Source organism: Balearica regulorum, chromosome 6, assembly GCF_011004875.1.
Source record: "Balearica regulorum gibbericeps isolate bBalReg1 chromosome 6, bBalReg1.pri, whole genome shotgun sequence".
Classification (NCBI taxonomy): domain Eukaryota; kingdom Metazoa; phylum Chordata; class Aves; order Gruiformes; family Gruidae; genus Balearica; species Balearica regulorum.
In genome coordinates, this window is record NC_046189.1 from 30183270 (window position 1) to 30204631 (window position 21362).

Sequence of the window (21362 nt, forward strand, 5' to 3'; positions counted from 1 at the left end):
GGGAGGGGGTGAGCCAGTGGGGAGTGGCAGCGAGAGGTGGAGCTCTGAGGACTGCAGAAGTTTGATGCCTCATGATGAATCATCAGCACTTGAACTGTGAACAAATAACCCCTGTTGGTACTCAATGGACTGCGCTGCGTGCGCTGGCAGCTGGGAGAGGAGTGAGTCAGCGCAGGAGCACTGGAGAGTCTGACTCAACAGCCAGCACAGCTATTCTCAGCCACTTCAGCCTGAAGTGTGTTCCAGGGAGTGCTCTCTTGGATCATCTTTGTATTCTCTCACTGGGTTGTTGGGTTTGGTTTTTTTCCCCCTCTATCTTGAGGTAATTTCTGTGGGTTTTCTTTACTTCAGTAAAAAGGGCACTTAAATAGTTGATTAACTGTTCTTTATTTATAGCACTGCCTGTTCAGCCCCTGCAGATCAATGGAAGTGCTGACCTGAAACTGCGAAACGGGTGAGCAGAGCTCCGTGGCACAGGATGCAGCATAGACCTTGGGGCTGGTTGTTGAACTGGGGTCCATCTGCTGGAATTGATTAACTGCAGCCCAAGACCAGCAACCTCGTTAAACTGGCACTTGTTAAAGGATGCGTTATCACTTCCAGACTGCCCTTTTCTAGTGCCAGCACACGTCTTCGTGCAGTGAACTGCATGAAGGAACTGATCTAGCTGGAAAAGTCTGTTATTTTTCAGCAATGTTTGCTCCCAATCTGGTTCACCGCGCAGTCCTGCGCATGCTATGCCACTGTGCAGAGGAAGGCTTCTTCCTCCCCCTGTGGTGCCAGCTTTGAGTGGTCACTGAGCTGTAACACTATGTGGTAAATCGTCTGATTTTTCTTGCAGAATGTAACTGCTTCCAGTTCTGTTAGCATTGACAAGGATTTTCTCTTTGGGTAAATGATTTGCCTTCATTTTACTGCCAATTGATGACTTTGTGCTATAGAGCCTCACTTGCAGTTTTCACCTGGTAAGGCCATTATACACCACGGCAATTAAGGAGAGCAGAAAGTGAACGTGGATGGCTCCTGGGGTCTGTGCGTGGCTACTGATCTGTTACTCAGCAGTCCATCTTCCCTCATTAAAGTACTGTCTGTTGCTGGATACTGCAGTGCAGCTGTACTAAAGTGTGTGTTGGGGCTGTGCAGAGAGCCTCCTGCCTGCTGAATTCATGGAGGGTCACTAAGGAAGGGTTTGATTTTGAAAGGAATAGTCCTTTATGGTATACATACCATATGCATGTTGTGGGTCAGGCATGAATTACTCGAAGATGGGTATCTCCTCGCAGGGTTGTCTGCCTCTGTGTATTGCCACTTCAAACTGGGGCACTTCTGGCTTGTGCTGGTTAGCCATCACTGGAGGATTGCCCTGCCCAAGGGGAAAATGGCTGTCCTAAAACCAGCCCTTTCTTGAAAGGGGGAATACACTCCTTGTCTGAATGCCTGTTCACCTGCATGTTCACACTCTGGGTGTACCAAGGTCTAACCTGCTTCTGTTGGGGAAAATCTAAGAGCCTGAGCCCTGCAAAGGCGTTGTCTGCTTCCCGGGAAGCCCACTGGCTCCCATCCAGTAGGGAGAGCTGTCTGGCTGCCTCTGGGTCTGTGCTGGGGCCCTGTGCAGCTCCCACAAATTTTCGTGAAGTCTGGCAACCACCACAGCCTGTTGGAGACTTCAACAGGGACTGCAGAGAGCCTAAAGGGAAGAAAAAGCCTGAGGCTTCAGCCCCTGTGAAACAGTCTGGGGCCTTGTGCTCTTTGTGTGTTTTGACTACCTCAGGCATCAGTCCATGGGATCTGCTCTGTGACTTTCTTGTGACCTCCAGGCTGCCCACTCTCCTCTGCCAGCCCTCCCCAAAGCACCCAGAGACATTTCACTCGAGTCTTCCCAAGGATGTGACTCTGACACTGCAAGGGAGGTTCCTGCACTGGAGGGAAGGGTTCAAAACCACCTGCCAGTGAAACAAAGGGTTCCTTTGCCTGCTCCTACGCAGGGCACCTTCCCTGGGAGGGCTCTTTGCAGCGTGGGTCTTCTCAGCTGCGGCTGAGATGGTTTCTCAGGGATGCAAAGCCTCTGCTGGTGGAGATCACACTGGGGCAGGATTTGAGCTGGAGAGTTGCAAATTATCATGATGTTCATCCCTGCTAGAGGACCTAGAGCCTAATGCCAGTTTTTCAGCTTTTTCCAGCTGTGCAACTGCTCCCAGTCAAGCCTGGGCAGAAACCAGTGCTGGAGGATGCTCTGCCTGTCTTCTAATTCCTTATTAGGGTTCCTCACCCTCTGTTGAAGAGGACCCTCTATGTTCTACCGCTCAACTTTTCCATCCATGTTGTAGAAAGGTTTCCCTTAGGGGACCACCTTCAGCTTCCTCAGGGAGATGTCTTTTTTTCTAATGAGTGCCCTTGGAGCTTGCCTGGAGTTCTTGGACTGTGCAGTGTTACTGTCAAAACATTGTGGGGGTTTTTTAATTGCTTGTACCTGTCTCTAATCATATTGAGATTCAGCAGCCTCTGTGAGAAATAAGGTAGTTCGTTTGTCTGCCTGATTGGTAAGACTGTATTCCAGTGTAGTGACAGAAAGTCACTCAACAGTGACAGTGAGATCTTTGAACTTTTATCTGATCTCTATCAGGAGGACAGTTTCCTCCACTGCTTTTGATTCCAATTTCAAGTCAGAGAATGTCAGCCTAATTCCAGCTTAATCTCACCTGGTTCCCCAGCATACATTTAAAAGGAGACATGGCTGACATTATGGCATCATGAAAAGAGAGTTACTACAGCTGCCTCATCCATGAGCCCTGAAGGGATAGCTTTGACATGGTGCTAGAAGACTTGCATTATCTTCCCTTTGAGGATGTCAGGGACGAGCAACAGAGTGCAAGATTCACCAGAATCTCCTGCTGGCTATCTGTCTTCCTGGGACTTTATCTCTGTAATAGATTCATGTGCATCGAATGATTGAAGTTCCCCAAGGTAGGAGATCTGAGATAATCTCTGAGCTTTCTTCCAGGATTTGGGATGTGTGAAGTCAGTCTCAGTCTCCAGTGACAGCTACAGTAGGTTCTTGCTGTCAGACCAAAGCTGACGCTCCCTTTCAGAGGTGTTCTTGATCACATAGCGGAGACCCATGCTGAACACACCTTCCTCATTCTCACTTCTGTTAAGGACAACCAGGAATGTATGAGAACACCATGGAGGGAAGATCTCCATTTACTAAAGCAGAAGTCTCTGCCCTCTAAAGTATTCACTCTTCATCTCCTTGTGTTTTTTTTTTTTTTTTCAAGCTTTCCCACTCAGCCTGCTCACTCTTAGAGTAGCTACTCCTTCTTTCTTTGGGACCTGCTCTCAGAGGGGGCTCTTAATCCAGTGTTGTGTCATCTTGTGAGCTTGAAACTATAGGGACTCTATGATAGTTTTTCTGGTAAATAGCCAGTAAGACTCATCCTAAATTCTTTTTAAAGGTCATTTATGAGTTCTGATAAATCAACAGAGTAATCTGACTTTCTCTTTTTTTGCCCCTAACATGGTCTGTTTGTACTAGCCGGGTCAGTTCAGGGGGCAGGAGTCTTTAAAAGTAATCTTACTATTGTCAGTCATGGCTTCTGAGAGGCATAAAAACATTATGGAGCCTTGGGACGGCCAGTTTGGAACAAATAATTGCTTTCTTGGCTTATAGACAACCCTGTTCCCAAGTACCCTGGGTTATAATAGCATTTTGTAAGGTTTGTTAATTAGAAATGGAAAAATACAGCACAACTAATCTCCAGGGCTGCCAAGTAAGATGCGCACATGTGATACTGAAAGACCTCGAACTTCCCAGAAGAGGGATCATCCAGTTCTGAAAGGTGCCTGGGGATTATAGAAACCTGCTGCCTTGGCAGTGTGCTGCCACTCCTTGCCCTTCCTATGCAGACTCACCCCACAGCACGAGCCCTTGTGGGGCCGGAGAGATGGTTCTGTGCTTGTGCTCCCTTTCAACACCTGTAATTTAAACGCAGGCGAGCAGCTAAGTACACACCAGACACGTAAAAGATAAATAACACTGGAAGCACAACCTGTCTAGTTTGACAGGTTCAACCATCAGGCTGTCACTTCCTGTAGCAGGCTGTCCCAGATCAAAGAGCCTGTACTGTTCCCTGGCTCACAGGTTTTTTTAGGACAGGGCTACAGCAGCAAGTACATGTCCTGCTCGCAGCTCAACACCCGGCAATTATTTACGGACCTTATTTTGGGGAGAGTTTGCCTGGTTCAGAGGAAACAGGCCATGATTACCAGGAGCCTGGCAGGCAGGTGTTTCCTGTGATACCTAGAAAAACCCTGAATCTGACAAATTGAACAATCACCCAAATGCAAGATTGATGCTAAATATCAGACCTTTTACATATACTTATTGTTCTCTAACCTTTTTGAACAGCCAGGGTGACTGAAGGTATCTGGATTTAAAGATACGACTGTACAAACAGTCCACAGCTGGTTTTGAGCATGAATTGGTGTGGAGAAAATCATTGTGCTAGAAAGCAATCAAAAATGTTCCAGAAAGCAGCAGCTTTCTGTGGCTGTGAAAGCCACTTGCTGTTTGGATAAATTAAGCTATTAGGCTTACTGTACTTATGCCTTCCCTTATCAAAACTGCCACTGGAGGTAACGAAGAGAAGGTAGCTGCGCTGTTTTGATCGTGGGAGAGAAAACAAAGGTGCTACGAGCTGTTGCTTTTTGCATGTTTGGAGAACGGGGCTTGAAGACCGTTAGGTGCAGATCTGTCATGACAACGTTGGGGAAATCTTCCTCCAGCAGCTGCTCTGCTTAGACATCCATCTATTTGAAAAACAAGCAACAAATTTATAAAAGCAATGCCTTGTGCTCATTACTGGCTGTTCAGTGTGTATTTTGGGGGAACAAACAATTTATTGTCTAACGACTAGAAATAGCTGGAGGGAATTCCAACTCGCTGCTGCTGCCCCAACAAGCATGTTGGCAGCTATTGCTCAGCTGTGTGCTGCCACCCTCATGTCTTGGGTACGTGTTTGTAAAGCCTCCAGATGATGCAACAATTCCCATTTCCTCAAGGAGAAAATGAAGCATTAGAGTGCTGGATGGTGCAGATAGAGATAGAATACAGCCAGTGTGCACACATCCCACTGCTGGTGTCCGCCTCGGTGCCCGGAGCAGTGTAACAAGCACCAGCAGCTGTGGCAGGAGGATGAAGCACTGGGCATGGTTTGGACATCTGCTCAGGCCTTGGGTCAGTGGTGACTTACAAGACTAGGGCTACCTACGTGAACGTAGCTTCTGTCTACTTTCGTTTGTGTGCTCACTGATACTGGGTGATCTCTGGAGAAATACACAAATATGCTTCCTTGTATGAAACCTCCTGTAAAATAAATGCCTATAACAGAAATATGTTGTGGGGAGTGAATAATACTGATTGGCTTTGTCTTTACCCTGGGATCTGAGAGAACATTTACAGGTTGTCCTCTCTGAGATCCACCGACCAAAATTCAGGCTCCTTTAATTCAGCCTCTAGGGCTGTAATCTGGCCTTTGCTGTGTAAGTCACAGCGTGACATTTTGCTGATCTTGTAATCGCAAGGCCACAGGCAGCAGTAACGTCAGGCTGAAAAGGTTAAACCCTGTTTGCCTTTTCACCATTGTTCAGCTTCGAGTCATTTCCCTGCTGTGGAGCCGAGAGAGGCTGGACCTTATGGGAGAGTGCTTTTGTGGCCCTGGCTTCGGCTCTTGCGTCTGGTGTGCTGGGGCCAGACCTGCCCAGGCAGGACTGCGGCCAGAGCGTAAGGTTTTATGCCAGTCTATTGTTGTCTAGTGAGACGTAAGGTACCAGGCTTGGACCATTCTCCCAGTCTCATTAGGAGTAGCCCTTGAATTCTGTTCAGGGGATCCAAAGAACAGACATAGGCACATTGTTCACCTGAATGTCACCCATGCTAAATGAAATATCTACTCCAGAAAACAAGTATTTAAAAGAATACCCACCTAAAGTCATTGAAACATAATTATTAAAACCTTTTATGTTACTCTACAGTACAATGTAAATTGTTCCTTTCAATTAAATTTTGAAATACACTAGATTACATCATTTAAATAATCTCAAACTTTTAAGTTCACTATTAGTGGTAGCGGAGCTATATTTACATACACTTCTGAGATATTTCAGATGCAGAGTTATGTTCCAGTCCCCAAGTCAGTTAACTAACAGACTTTCAGTGGGGATATACTGCTCTTCCACAGGTTCTACGCATCTTTGGGGTGCATGTGTCAGAGAGCGAGAACTCTTTTTATTCTTGTCTGCTTTTTTTTTTTCTTTGCTGTATGCATGCAGCTGAATCTGAGCAAATTGATATCTACTTGATTTGGATTAAAGATGAAAGACCTTCCTTTTTAAACAAGTATTTTGACTGAATATACAGAGGTGAATAATGAAATACAGTCCTTAGGAGTAGTTGTGAAAAACATCATTTTCTCTAATTTTCCTCCCCTGTTGCATAATACTGCACCTAATTTTGACCCTGACTTTACCTAATGCTGATGAAATACAGTCAATGGTGGAAACCTCTCTCATGTTGTCAAGACTGGCTTTCAACACAATCCATGCAATGGCAAGCATCATACGTCATTCTCCCACAGTGCAATATTGACAAGTTAAACTCAGTATTTTCCTCCAGAGATCTGCTCCTCAAGGGAAGCCCATCTCTGTATGTACATCAGCCACAAACAAGTTATGAGTCCTGAGGCCAGAGACCAGAACTAGGCTGTAATACTTGGTTCCAGTGCTGCCAAGAGTCTTCGTGGGCCAGGCTCCTCCCTGTGTGGTCCATGGAGCAGAGCAAGTTCAAGCCACTGGGGCTCTTGATGGTTCCTGCACACGGCACTGGCCAAGCCAAGTCTCCCTGCGTGCTGCCCGTGCAGGACTCAGGGCCTGGTGTGAGGGGTGCTGATCATGATGTTGGGTAGTGCATTCCGCCGCTTCTTCCAGGAGCCCAGCTCCCTCGAGTATCGCCTGATCTGCCTGAACCAGTGGTGAGTCCGTGCCCTGTCACTGTCCCGGAACACAAATGCCTCCCGCCTGATCTCAATGAGTTCAAAAGTGTCATCGCAGTCAGGATCAGTGGAGACGATGCAATTACTCAGCCTCAAGGGCTCCCTGAGCAAATGGAACTTGCCGTTATTTTTGTCCCTGATGAGTACCAGCACGGCGTCCTTCACAGGCCCTGGCTCAGCTGACTCCAGGCTGGACTCGGACACACGCTTCATGTTCACCAGGAGGAGGACTTGCATGTTCTGGAACTTCAGGGTCTTGCTGCCTTTCTTCACCCACTGGCCATCAGGGGGCTGGGCCAGCTGCAGAGACCCCTCCATCACAAATCGTGTTTCTTCCCGCAGCCAACCGACAGTTTTGAGGGCAGTTTCTCTCATCTCAATGTTGATGACCTCCCTCTTTTTCTTGCTGTCCTGGCGAAAGGAGCGGAGGGTCCACGTGTTCCCTTCCTGCTTGGTTTTCATGTTGATATGTTCCAGGTGGGACTCAATGCGGCTCTTAGCCTCCCGCAGGCTGCCATGATCTGGGTGGTACTCAGTGGTGGCCTTGATGATTCTGCTGAGCAGCAGTGGGTACTTGGTGACTCTTTGCAAAGGAGCCATCAGGAAAGACCTCAAGTTCATCCGCCGCAGCGCTGTGTTGTCATTCTGGGAGACATTGAGGAATATTCTGCAGGGATTTAAGAAGAAGGAATGAAATGGTGGCTGTTCTGCCAGCAGCTGCTGCAATCCTAAATGCAAATGAACAGTGTGGTGCTGAGAGCTGCTGGGCACTGCAACCCCCGCTTTGGTTTTAACAGCCTTGTGAATTCTGTCTTCTCAAAAACTAACAACAATTTCTGCAGCTGTGCTCAGGTGCAGAACAGCGATGAGGTGCCTGCAACACTAGCACAGAACATCCTGGCAGTCTTCTATTAAATCATTATAAAACAATGAGGGTGTGATCTTTCTCAGGTACACACTGACGTAGGCCTGAGGCAGATACATCAGTTGATATCAGATTATATTAATTTGTAGCTCCTTTCATCATTAGATTACAAAGCACTCTAAACAAGAATTCAGTACTGTCATCATTTAAGCTGTTGCAGTGGAAAGAGAGGTGACCTGCCTGACATTGCCCAACAGGCCAGGCCTAGGAAAGGGAAACAAATCCAAGTCATGCAGGCTTCACACAGTGGCCTTCCCCAGTGGAAATCCAAACCATGTTATGGTGCAGGGACTGCGAGCTGTTCTCACCTGGGTGTTGTTTGGTGACAGTTCAGCCCAGCAGTCAGTGGACAAACACTGGTGCCACAAAATACAGTATACAGCTGGGGACCAGCTGGCTGCCTCAGTGGAGACGGCAAGTGGTTAATGTATTTTGGAGAGTGAATTGCTCTTGTCACCCCAAGAGCGAGCAGCTCATCAGTGAAGAACACTAGCATCAAAACTTTCATCTAGTTGAGCTGACAAAGGCTTGGCCCTCAGTCTGGTGCCTTCCTGTCCCCACAGCCTGGAAGAATACGCTCAGAGCTTTTCTCACCTGAGCAACTCTTTCTCCTTCTCCAGCGCGTTGAGCATATTCACGGAGGAGGACTGCTGAAGACAGTAGGTCTGAAAGGCTGGCAGCATGTTGACGAACTCTAGAAATATTTCGCCGATGCACACGGTCATCAGGTCATCATCACCCTGCAAGCATGCAATACAGCCCCTGCTGGGTTAGCTCAGGAGAAGCACAAGCATGGAGCCTGCATTCAGTCCTATCAGCATGAACCTACGGCAGGATCTGGAGGACACCAAAGGTGGAACGGGGCTCATCCTTCCTGGTGGAAAGGCAGTCCCTGTAGGTCCTGGTCCTAGTGTGTGGGGAGGGGAAGGAAAGCTGGTCTAACTGCTTCCTCTTCTACACATAAAGAGATGTCTTCTCTGCTTCTGTGGGCTCAGTCAGCTCACTAGAGCAGGGGCTCAAAGACCAGAGTGAACCTGCCAGTCAGAGAGCATACTGGGGCTCTTCTTGCCGGCAGGTCTGCCAGAAGGCTCATACAGCAGTGCATAAATTAACAGAGCATTTAGGAGCAACTAGGCAGAGGAAGCCTGTAACTCAGGTAACAAGACATGGCACTTAACAACTTCTGCAGTTGTTCTCAGCAACTGGTCTGGCTGGGAAGCAATCTCCTTCAGTTCTGCTCTTACTGGCTACTTTGATGCCTAAGTGAAAAATAAATTTCATGGTAAATTGTCTCATTTCTGGATGTGTAATAAAATAAGGGAATAGTAAGAATCTGGTGCCACATAATGCTCTTAGCTGTGTCGAGGCGTATGCTGACACGCTCTGCAATCACTACTCATTTGAGCAGTGAGGGAGGGAGCAGCTCCTTGGCTGCTGGTGGCTTTTTGGTGCAGTACTGAGCTCTGACTGCAAAGGGCAACATGGAGATGGATGTAAGGAAACCCACGGCTGTTTGGAGAAGCCATTGTCTCAATAAATTATTCACAGGAGACATCACACTCGCAGTGCACATCAGTCTTCACTGTGCCAGGTGCATGAAAGAGATTGTCAAAATTGCCAGTTTTTGAGACATGTGTCACTCAGTCTGACACGCGGGGATTCGAAGAGGGATGTATGTGTTTCCTAGAGAACAAAACATCCTGGTGAAACTGATATGGCAACAAGTGGGTTTTGGTTTCTTGAAGCTGTTTATTTGTCCTTTGCAGTGACTGCTCCTCTAGAGTCTTATTTCTATTTCTCTGCCCTCTGACCACCATGCTGGTGTGGTAGGAAAGTCCCTTGTGCAAGGCAGGGTGCATCAGTAGAAGCAACTGGCATACAGAGCCCTAAGTCCCAGCTGTCCCCAGAGCAGGGAGAGCCTGTGCTGCCTGGCCCCGCAGCCAGCCTAGAGGCCAGCTGCAATAAACAGCAACCCAAGGCAAATACACCCAAGCCAGCCTGAAGCAAGCCAGCTCAGGGTCACAAGCATGTGGCCTGTGAGCCAGACCAAGCTGCGCTCTGTGCCCCTCTGGTCACAATCTTATCAGTGCCCAAGTGAACTGGCTTAAAGTTAACTTTGGTAAAGGGGCAGTTAGGTCCTGTTAATTGCATAAATGAGCTAGACTGCTGATGGCATCCTAATGTCAGTGACACTACCACAGCAGCGTGACGCCAGCAGCTTGGCACAGGCCTACTGAAATCACTGGTTTACAATAGCTGAGGGAACAAGGGACTAGGTAGATGACCAGAACCCAGGAGTCCTACCTCCTGATCCTCTGCTCCACCTATGCTGCTTCACTAATACAAAACCTATTCCTGGTTGCCCGGTCTGGCCCCTTTAGAGCACTCAGCATCATACCTGATCAAAGGCCTGATCAATCTCTTCCTGGAGTATCTCCAGGAAGTTCTCGTTGAGGTCGATGAGTTCCTGGATGTTGCTGAAGATGCCCAGGAGCTGTTCCTGGCTCAGCAGCCCAGCCGCCTGCATGGGGAGGTAGAACTCCTCTTTGATGATGCGCAGGTCCTCTCCATAGCTGGCCTCCGTGTTGACAAACTCCAGCACAGACTCCTTGCGCTCCGTCCTGCGTTTGCGGCACTTCTCGCAGAGGTCAGCCCGCCTCTGATTGCAGTTCTGCACATCTGTCTCTGCCGGGAGGTCCCTTTCTCCACAGTCAGTGCAGGGACGGTGGGCTTCCCAGGCCTGCAGGGAGCTCAGCGTTTCAGAAGCCCTGGTCCTCCACTTTCTGGCTGGCATCTGGCCAATGCCACTATCTGCCCTCTCCACATCAGCTGACTTGGTCCGGGTGGCCTCACTGGGATCCGGGTCATCCCGGACATCGTTCACGCCAACAATCCCACTGTCCGTGCTCAGGCTGCTGACATTGCTCCAATGATATCTGGAGCGGAGGGAGCCACGTGGAGCACGGCGGGTCTCATCAAAGCTGCCACCATGGCCAAGGTTGGCTTTTGCTACCACTGGACCTGAGAACAGACACAGATCATTACAAGCACTGCCAGAGGCACAGAGCTCTTGCTCTCTGAGGAGCCCAACCCGGCACAGCCATGAGTGGTAGGAACCCTGGTGGGGGAGATCTGGTGAAAGCCAGGCTGTTAGCTGTCCCCCCTCCTGTTTTGCTGCTGGGAAGGGCAGGGGTCACAAGTAAATGGCTCCCAGGTGAAACCTGTCATCCCTGCTCTGCCCATACCAGTGAAGTCATTTGGTCCTCCCTCTCCCCCTGCTGCCATCCGCCAGCCAGGGACAGAGACACAGCAGAGTAGATCCTGATTTCTTGCACAAGAATGGGTTAAACCCAGAATGCTTCCCTCCCCCAGGTGAGCAGAGTCACTCCATATTACACCAGGGTTCAGCCCATGGCCCATCAACCCCCTCTGAATGTGCACAATGTGGATACCGTAGTCTCGCTCCTGCCGGCGCTTCTGTGCATGCTGCCGTGCTGCAGCTGCAATCTTCAGCTCTAGCTGCTTCCTTTTCACCGAGTCTGTCGGCATAGGGTCACTGAAGTGCGGCCGCAGCCGGCACTCCCGCTGGGCCTTGGCACCATCCGTGGTCTCATGGACGATGTCGGAGCTGGATCGGCGGCAGCTGGGACTGGGGGTCTGCAAGAAAAGCAAGTGGGTTTGGAGCAAGGCTGTGGTCAAAGCAGTGCCTGGTTTGCAGCCACTGGACCTTAGTTGCCAAAGGAGAGAAAAGGCAACTCATCTGTGTTAGGATTGTAAATGCAGCTCTGCTACGTGATTGTTAGAAAATCTGTCCCCCCCAGGTCCCTCTGTCTTGTTTAGTCCTAACAGCAAGGACCCCTCACCCTCTGCTGTGGTGTAGCTCTGAGTTCAGTGGCTCCATGGTGGCTGGATCATGGCATAACTATGAAGAAGTCAAGAGCATAGTCCTGGCTAAGGACCTAAAGGGGGGGCTGAGCCTGTCCTCCAGGGTCTGAGCTAGCTCGCTTCTGTTCTGTGAATGATTCAGCGCTGCTGGGTCAGGAACTCCAGCCTCTATGCCTTACCTACATTAGCGATTTGACCAAGTGGGGACTAGGAGGGAGTCTGTCTGGTCTCCCAGGCAGTGCAGCAGCGAGGGGCTGGTGGCACACTGAAAGCCATGAAGGGGTTATTGCTGAATTCCCTGCAAGAAATGCAGCGGCAGGTAGGCAAGGGCACAAAACTGACTCCTGTTTCATTAACTGTAATAAAAAAAGGGCACTAGAAGTCCTTAGAGTTTAATCACTCATGGGAGTTGGTTTGATTTCAGATCCCAGGCTCCCAGTCTGCCCAGTTCCTACAACAAAGGGATCGTTCAGAGCTTCAGACGAGAAAAATAATCCTGAACACATGCCCAAGATGAGAGGGGAATTCCTCTCCCTTACATTCCCTGCAGGCGGAGTGTCACTGGATGTCTCATTGCTTGGCTTGTCCTCCCAGGTCGCTGTTGCCATGGACATCGCTGTGGGCTGCTGGCTGTCCTCCGGAGGTGGGAGATCAGCTTTCCTCAGATCACACCGCCCCTTGGAGGGGGATTTGGCAGCAGTCTCGGCATTGCAGCTGCAGGGGAAGAAGCAGACTCTGATAAACATCATGTATGCAGTTCACCTGCCGTTCCTGACACAGATGAGACTGAACAGAAAGCCCTGTTTTGAACAACCAGCCACAACAGTTCAGGGAAAGTGCAGGCAGGAGTCTAGACTGGTCGGCATGGATGGCTGTGCGTGTGTTTCAGGGGCTCTAGACACAGCTCAATTATAGCAGTGCAAATTGGGTAATTGCACTCATGCCAGCATCAGTCTGGGATATCAAGTCTCGGGTGTTCACAGAGCATTTTTGTGTCCATAAAACATGAGGTTCTCCCATAGGGACCAGAAAAACCTCTTTCTAAGTAGGCTATATCCATATTTGCTGCTATTTTAAGATATGTTGTCAACACAGAAACCATATTGCTCATCTGGAAGAAAATCACCTGCTAAAAACCATAATACTTTGAAAAGATTAGAGGATTAAAGGAGCTTTCCCTCTGTTTTTCTTCTCATATGATCCCAAGCCTGCTGAAATCACTGGAAAGATTCCCTCTGCTTTCAGTGAACTCAGGATCAGGCCTTTTGGTCCACTTAAGAGTCTCAAAAAGACTGGCAGGGTTCTCACTTGGCAATGCTGGGATGCTCTTATTCACAGCTGTCTGATGCTAACAGAGGCCAGGTCTGGCTGATACAGGCAGCCTGTTCCAACCCCATGTTCCCCTCTCTGTAGACAACATCACCTCTCCAGACGGACACAGTATGGCACAAAACCACTAGGAGTAGTTGATGTAGTATCACAGTAGTAGTTTGTGATACTACTTGTGATACACTTTTTTTTTTTTTAACAGACTCTCTAAGACACCTTATTTCCATGAATAATGAAGCCAGCTTGGAAAAATATTAATTTTTCTTTTTGCATTTACTTCATTTTTATGGGCTTGGATTCCTTCAAAAAGAAAGTTTTTGAGGACTGGATATGGATGCTTGGACATACAGGAAGCCAGTGTCTGGAACATATTTCAGGTTATGCATGTATTTCATGCTTAACAAAAGTCTCCTATGACAAAAATCTGCTTTTTCTTAAAGGTTTCACTTGTGAACTTATGCTGGTAGGTCATAGTGCTAAGGTGCAATTCCAACACTGTCAGCTACAAGCAAACACATGAGACAGATGGGCATTTTTCCTTACAATGAATGACAGTTGGCTCCAATAACAAACCATCAGCCAATACTGAAATCGCTGAAGAGGGAACAAATCTCCCAGAATACACACTAGCTCTGTTGTCAGGCCAGAAAAGTTGGTTTGCAACTTTTCAGCTGATGCTTTTTCATCTTCCTCCATTTATGCTTCCAGGTCCCAACTGACACTACCAGAGGATTTACCAGCTTAAAAAGAGTTTATTCCCAGCTGCACAGCAACAGCACAGTGCTAACGGCAGGCTCCTGGCTTTTACTTTTTTCTGTGCTAACTCCCTGCCATGTGGATTTGGAAGTGTCACTTCATTTCTCCAGGCCTGTTCTACCCAGCCTGTAAAAGGGGATCCCAACGTCAGCGCTGTCACGGAGCAGTCTGCAGTATGGATTGCATTATCCCCCTTGCAGAGTTGCAGTAAGAGCGGCGCAGGCACACAGCAAGGCTGTGGTCCTACCATGGTACTGTCCTGGCTCAGTCCAGCTTAAGAGGTTCCTGTCTCCTTCCTCCCTCCTGTCCCCAGCCACATTTGGGGTACAACTCCTTCTGCCAGTCCAGTGTAACTGTCTGTGTGGCCATCTAAAATCAGTCTTGAAATGATCTGGGTTTAAAAAAATATCCTCCCTCATGTATTCCCAGCCAGATCATTTCCTCAATGTTTCATTGAGTTGGGTAAAGTATGAACAGTTCAGCTCGGCACACTTGGAGGGAAGGCAGAGGTTATGGAGCAAGAAAGCTCTTGAACACGATCTGCCACTGCCGGAAAGCCACTGTTTCCAAAAGCTGCTCCTGCTCAAACAGCTTCTGGTTGAAACATGCAGAGAGAAGGGACCATGTTGAGGCACAGAGGGGCAACAGGATGTGCCCAGGCTCAGGGGCAGAGCTCAGAACTGGAATATTTATTATCTTCTCCTCTTGATCACACTGCCTTCCACCATACAGACTTCACTTCCCTAGTCCTGCTGGCCACACTATTTCTGATACAAGCCAGGACGCTATTGGCCACCTGAGTACACCGCTGGCTCATGTCCACCATCCCGGTGTCATCCCAAATACGCCCCATCACTCCTTTCAGGAAACCTGCTTTCTTAGCCATGTCCTTTGCTTCCTTGTGCAGGTGTTTGTTGTCACCTTGTCCTCCTGTCCCCCATTTCACAGACAGGTTCTTGCATCTCCTTATCCTGAACAATTCGCTGCTTAAACAAGTTCAGAAAGTAGACTATATATTGAAATGTGTACAGGATTTCCACCTAGATCTCAACATCCCTTCACTGCCAGAACTACAACCTAAGTTAAAGGTATCCAGTGACCTATGAGGCTAAGCTGGAAATCAAATCTTCACTGATGAAATATTAAGCCATTTGAATGAGTCTTAAGTAATTTAACTATGAATTACTAAGGAGGTAATTAACCTTCCAGACAAAACTGCTTTGTAAAACTGTAACACTTACACAGAAACACTAGAAAGAGAAGTCAATTTCAGCTGTCTTATTCTGTGATGCTCCATCACAACATCTGTATCAAAGGATTGCTGAGCTCAGTATCTGTGGAAATGGGACAACATCCCCAGCTTTCAGCTCATTTCATTTGACACTCAGAAAAAATGTTGTCTGGATGTCAGCAATCATAATTTAGGACCCAAAACATCCACAACCTCTGCAATGAGAATCAGCTTGAGCTATAAATGAATATTCAGGCACTTTACAGTCTCAGGTGAAAATGATGGAAAATTGAGAAATTTCCAGATAAAGGAAACTAGAGTTTCCCACTAACCAGTACTTAGGCACACATTTGTCTTCCTCCTGCTATTCTGAAGAAATGACAACCTTTACCATTAGTTGTTATCACTATGGAAAATAAACAAGCCAGGGTGGGTCCTTAACATGAGCTTCTGTGAGAAGCTGCCAGAAGCTTCCCGTGTCCAAAAGAGCCAATGCCAGCTGGCTCCAAGATGGACCCACCACTGGCCAAGGCCGAGCCCATCAGTGACAGCGGTAGTGCCTCTGGGGTAACGTATTTAAGAAGGGGAAAAAACCACCCACACAACACCAATTGCAGCGTGCAAGAGTTGTGAGAGGAACAACTCTGCGGACACCCAGGTCAGAAAAGAAGGACAGGGAGGAGGTGCTCCAGGCACCAGAGCACAGATTCCCCTGCAGCCCCTGAGAAGACCATGATGAGGCAGGCTGTCCCCCTGCAGCCCATGGAGGTTGATGGTAGAGCAGAGATTCCACCTGCAGCCTGTGGAGGACCCCATGCTGGAGCAGGCAGATGCCCGAAGGAGACTGTGACCCCGTGGGAAGCCCATGCTGGAGCAGGCTCCTGGCTCCATGGAGAGAGGAACCCATGCCAGAACAGGTTTGCTGGCAGGACTTGTGACCCCATGGGGGACCCACGCTGGAGCAATCTGTTCCTGAAGGACTGCACCTCGTGGAAGGGTCCCACACTGGAGCAGTTCATGAAGAACTGCAGCCTGTAGGAAGGACTCACGTTGGGAGAAGTTTGTGGAGGACTGTCTCCCAGGGGAGGGACTCCATGCTGGAGGAGGGGAAGAGTGTGAGGAGTCCTCCCCTGAGGAGGAAGGAGCGGCAGAGACAACGTGTGATGAACTGACCACAACCCCCATTCCCCGTCCCCCTGCACCACTCGGGGGGAGGAGGGAGAGAAATCAGGAGTGAAGTTAATCCCAGGAAGAAAGGAGAGGTAGGGAGAGGTGGTTTTAAGATTGGTTTTATTTCTCATTATCTTACTCTGATTTGATTGGTAATAAATTAAACTAATTTCCCCAAGTCAAGCCTGTTTTGCCCATGACAGTAATTGCTGAGTGATCTCCCTGTCCTTATCTCAACCCATGAGCCTTTCATTATATTTTCTCTCCCCTGCCCAGCTGAGGAGGGCAGTGACAGAGCAGCTCTGGGGGGCACCTGGCCTCCAGCCCGGGTCAACTCACCACAGTGTTAATAAAATCAGCTCCTATATTTTAACATATCCAACTAGGGAGACTGAACACATATTGACAAAAACAAAAAACACTGTGGATATTAAAAGCACAGAAACCACACTGCAACCATAAATGCCCTGGGCAGAAAGTGTTTGGAGGCTGGGAGAGTAGTAGGAAGAAAGATCCTACGCACTACCCAGTTCCCATATATTTTGCTATGCATGCACCTCGGGCTCCAGATACTAGTCAAACCTTTGCTCTGCTCAGACACAGCTGTTCTTATGCTCTTACTCACGGCTTGTGCCATTCTGTGTATTTCATTTCACATCAGTGATAAAAATAGCCTACCATAACTTTCTGATCTGTTTCTTCACTGGGTTTTCATACTCTAGAACAAAAGCACAAAGGCTGGGCTGGACAGCTGAAGGAAGCATTTAGGCCTCTGACACCACCTACTTCCCTGTGGATTATAAAGTTGCAGAAGTATTTCTGCTTGTCGCTCCGGCTCTGTTTACATGAGGAGCTTCAGCTCCATAGTTGTTATTTCAGATGACTCTCATTCCTGTGCAGAAGTCGCTACCATCTCCTCTAAAACCTGAGTCCCCAGTCTCAGAGCTCTAGCATTCCAGAAATGCAAGTCAGCGTATAAGGTTGATGCCCTGGCATTTCACACACTGCATCTGTGGATGTCAGAAGCAGCCAGAAACTGAGTCAAATGCAATTCTTGGCAAAGCCAGTCCTGAATGCCAAGCACATGGAAACAAACCACTCCACCAACACTTACTCCTCCTTTCCCCATCAGCTTTATCTAGTGATAAGACAGTGATAACTACCCCAAATTCCTAGCTTCCAGAACTTTTTTTATTCCTGTTGGCAACCTGCCTGCAGAGAAAGGGATCCCCATTTCTTTGGCAGGAGGGAGGTACCAGGACTGCAGTGTCCAAAACCAGGACAGAGAAAGCAGTCCTTGTGAACACCTTACCCAGAGAAGGGAAAAACCCTGGCTGGAGAAGAGGAAGGAAGGCTTTACACAAGTATTTTCTGTCTCTGCTTACGCTGTCCGAGTTGGCAGAAGGACAGTATTTGCAGGTACTTTTCATTCGCTGCCTGTGCTGGTCTCCAGAGGGTGGCTGAAGACTCGTAGCAGCCATCTTGCTCTCATTTGTTTGCCAGTTCACTACATGCAGGCAGCAAATGAAAGCACTTGTTGCTGCATGTCACACTACCTAAATTCATGTCCTGCAGTGGTGGGACAGACTCTACATCTTTTTTCAAAGGAATCATATTAGTACTTTGCATCCTGCTGCTGTCCTCTACTTTTAACAGATTTTTTTTTTTTTTTTTTTAAAAAAGACCTTTCAACAATTTAGTACAGAAATAAAATGGGTGGGAAATTGGGTGTTAGGAGTACTAATGGCTGCTGTCTGGACAGGATTAAGGTGTACAAAAAGGCAAAGTCTAGATGAAAATGCTTTTCGATATTTAATCCCACGCGAAGATGGAGTTTAAGCTCAAGAGCTTAAAGACACGTTCATGTGGCTATCAGAGACCCTAAGATGAAAGGCTCTGCCAACAGCATATTTATGCTACAGGACTTAAATGTACATATCAGGAGAGAGACCAGATTGTTAACAAGGGAACTGCTTTCAGATGATGCCAGAGAGCATGTTACCTTTTCTTAATAAGTTCCAGGGCTGAACCTATGAATTCATCCTTCATCTTTTGTAGCTTAGCTCCATAGCTGGATAAATCTGTGGCTTCTAACAGCAGCGATGAACAGCAAGAGGACTGTGCTTCAGAAGCCAGCGACTGCCCTGCAAGGTGGAGGACATCATTTAATTGTCTTGTCTCTCCTTTCTGCTGCTCATCACTGAAGATCTCCTGCTCAGCTCTGTGTGTTGCTACTGCCTGCAAAGGTGATCGTGGAATAGGGCTAGAGCAAATGGGGACCAGGGATCTATTGAGGCTGGAGATCTGGTCGGTTCTGTCCTTCACCTCAGGGCTGCTCATTCTGAAACCATCCCATGTGTCTGGATGTTGGGAAAAGCCAGTCGAGGTGTGGTATTCATGGAACACATCGTCGTCATCCTCCGCTGTGACAGCACCTTCATTCACAGCTTTGGTCCCCAGAGCTTCTGAACAGACTTTCTTATTGTTCTCCTCCAGGGTCTGGTTCACAGGCAGACCCTTATTCAAGCACTCTGCTGGCCCACTGCTGCTGGCAGATGAATTTGCATCCTTACTTCTCATTTGCTTGAATTCCTCAAAGGTGGGTATGTAGAGCCTCCCTTTGCAGCGGCCTTTCTTGCTCTGTCCCAATGTCGCTTTGACATCTCTTTCCCCACTATACTGTTCCAGGGTTTCTGCTGTTCTGGATTTGGCCATCTCACGGCTTTCCCCAGCATGCTGAAGGGGCAAATTGGGGGAGCTATTCTGCCTTCGGAGCTGAAGCCTCCTCTGAGCCTCCTGCTTGATGTCTTCTGGGCTGATGATGCTGTGTGCCAAACACAGTCTCTGCCTCCCTGTGAGGCTGTGCCTGAGAGCAGTGTGTTCCACCAACACTGTGCAGCAGCTGACAGCACAACCGTTCTTGTACTGCCGGCACATCTGGCATTCAAAAAACTCCTGGGCCATCAGGTCAGGCAGGGCTGCCTGTGGACGCACTGGCTTGCAGGGCTCTGCCACCTTACTGCTGTGCAGCCTCAGTTTCTCCTTCAGCTCCTTCTTGGCATCCTTGTGTAGAGCTTTCTCCTCTGCAGAAGGGAAAAGCCACTGAGGCACTTTGGCAAAGGGAGGGAGAAGCACATTCTGTGCTGATCGAGATGTCTGTTTAGTATGGAGAGAAAGGTTTCTCAGGGAGTCCGATGTGCTCTGTACTGGGGGCATATCCACACAGCCTTCTGTCCACTGACTGGTGCCTCCATAGCGAAAGATGATCTCATTATCCAGGCTCCGGCAGTGAGAATACAGCCCCGAGTCAGCAACTGTTGCCCAGTGAAGGTTCTCCACGCTCCGATACATCCGGTTTTCCACAGGACTGGCCAAAGGTGCCTTGCCCGTGTGGCAGGAGTCTAGAGTATGGCAGGAGTCTAGAGTGTGGAAGTCCCCAGAAAAAATCTGAGTATCTATGTTCTTTAGTGGATGCATGCTGCTAACCGAAAAATCCTTTAAGCCATGTTGTGCATAGAGCTGATTATTTTGGCAGCTCAAGATCACCCGGCAGTGTTCCTGTCTCTCATCAACACTGATGTATGTCATAGCAAATGCACATGGAGGCTCTAAGACAGTGGCGTCTAGGGGGAGAGGAGGGAGCTGGGATGTCGCTTAGATGCCAGTCAATGTCCACAGACCACAGACAGCAAAGTGTGCTGCTGGGTACTCACATAAGAGAGCTCTCACATGGGTTGAGTTGCCATGCGTAGAAGACCTGTGAATGGAAGGAAAGATGAGTTACTGAAGCAGCCTGGTGACGACTCGCAGGATGCAACAGCAGGTCTGCTTCCAGGGAACGCAGAAGCCAAACACCAACAGCTTGGGTAGAAACAGAGCAGCATCACTAGGAGATGAGCTGTGGGGCTTGGGGCAAGGAATCTTTTCCATCTCTAGCCAAGCCAAGAGTGGCCTTATACTACCCATCTGAATGTGGAGAAGTTTATCCTACTTACCCTCAGCAACTCCCTCACAATAACGCTGCTCAGCTCTAGTGACGAATGCTCAGAAGTGCTTGCTGCAGGCTCAGCTTACTCACACAGCAGCACTAAGGAGATGGAGGTTTACAAGAGATAGTCAGGTTCTTTCCCTCAAATGGGGTGCAGACAAGAGTGTGTGGGCTAAGGAGGAAGCTGGGGGTGGGAAAGGATGACATGACAGTGTGGTCTCCTGGAAGGCTCAAGTACCGAGGAGGAAGAAGGCGGCTGACTGCTGGCAGTTTTGTCCCTAAGAGTCACACTGCAGCCCTTAACGCTCTAATTTACCTTTCACAGGGAAGATGCATATAGTGACTGGGAGCCAAGCATTTCCAAGGCCTTTCCAGTGCAGAGACAAAGGTACCTCACAGACACACCCTCCTGACCCCTTAGCAACAGGACCAAATGATCAACCCCCCATGACAGCTTAGCGGAGGCCCAGAAAGAGATGGTGTGGTTTCCAAGGCTGTTCCTATGATCTGTGTTCAGCATGGTAAGGCTCGGGGAATCTAAGTCACTAAATCACATGTTCAGAGTGATGCAGAGAATTAAACCCCAACATTTCAGTTTGGGCCAGCAGGACGTAGAAGTGGAAGGAGCATCTTTATACTGAGTGGAGAGACTCCAAATTTCTCTTAAGGATTTAGGCCTCATGGACTTGCCAGCAGTCACACAAGACATCAGTGTCTGCTACAGCTCTGTCCACTTCCTCCCTTGGCAACCAGAGGCAAAGGGAACGAGTGAGTGCCATACGTAAAGGAGAATAAGATTGGGCAGGGGATATGGGGTTAGCTTGAGATTCATAAGGGAAACATAGAGCTGGGATGGTGGGACAATGGTCTCTAATAACAAGCCAGGCAAGAACCAATATCAGGTTGAACACCCAGGAAGAGGTCGTGGTACAGCAAGACAGGACCATGTAAGTTACAGCCCAGACTGTTTGCTCTGTAGTGCAGCTGGGTTCTCCACACATGGCCAACCATTCAGGCAGCACAGCCACCTTG

The 21362-nt window shown here is 48.5% G+C and overlaps 1 protein-coding gene across 5 annotated transcripts in view; it reads right to left on the reverse strand.

The window, feature by feature from the left end:
• Positions 1–5997: 5997 nt before the first annotated feature.
• LOC104636007 (uncharacterized) overlaps positions 5998–21362 on the reverse strand; it is a 46710-nt gene continuing 31345 nt past the window's right edge. For 2 of the 5 annotated variants that reach the window (XM_075757041.1, XM_075757040.1), the window contains exons 2-7: positions 18345–20099; positions 12396–12570; positions 11424–11628; positions 10370–10992; positions 8566–8711; positions 5998–7713 (exon numbers count right to left, since the gene is read on the reverse strand). In XM_075757041.1, coding sequence (XP_075613156.1) covers positions 6918–7713; positions 8566–8711; positions 10370–10992; positions 11424–11628; positions 12396–12570; positions 18345–19930 — 3531 coding nt within the window. In that variant the 5' untranslated portion in view covers positions 19931–20099 and the 3' untranslated portion in view covers positions 5998–6917. The remainder of the gene's footprint in view (positions 7714–8565; positions 8712–10369; positions 10993–11423; positions 11629–12395; positions 12571–18344; positions 20100–21362) is intronic. The other 3 variants (XM_075757044.1, XM_075757043.1, XM_075757042.1) reach the window with 2 other exon arrangements.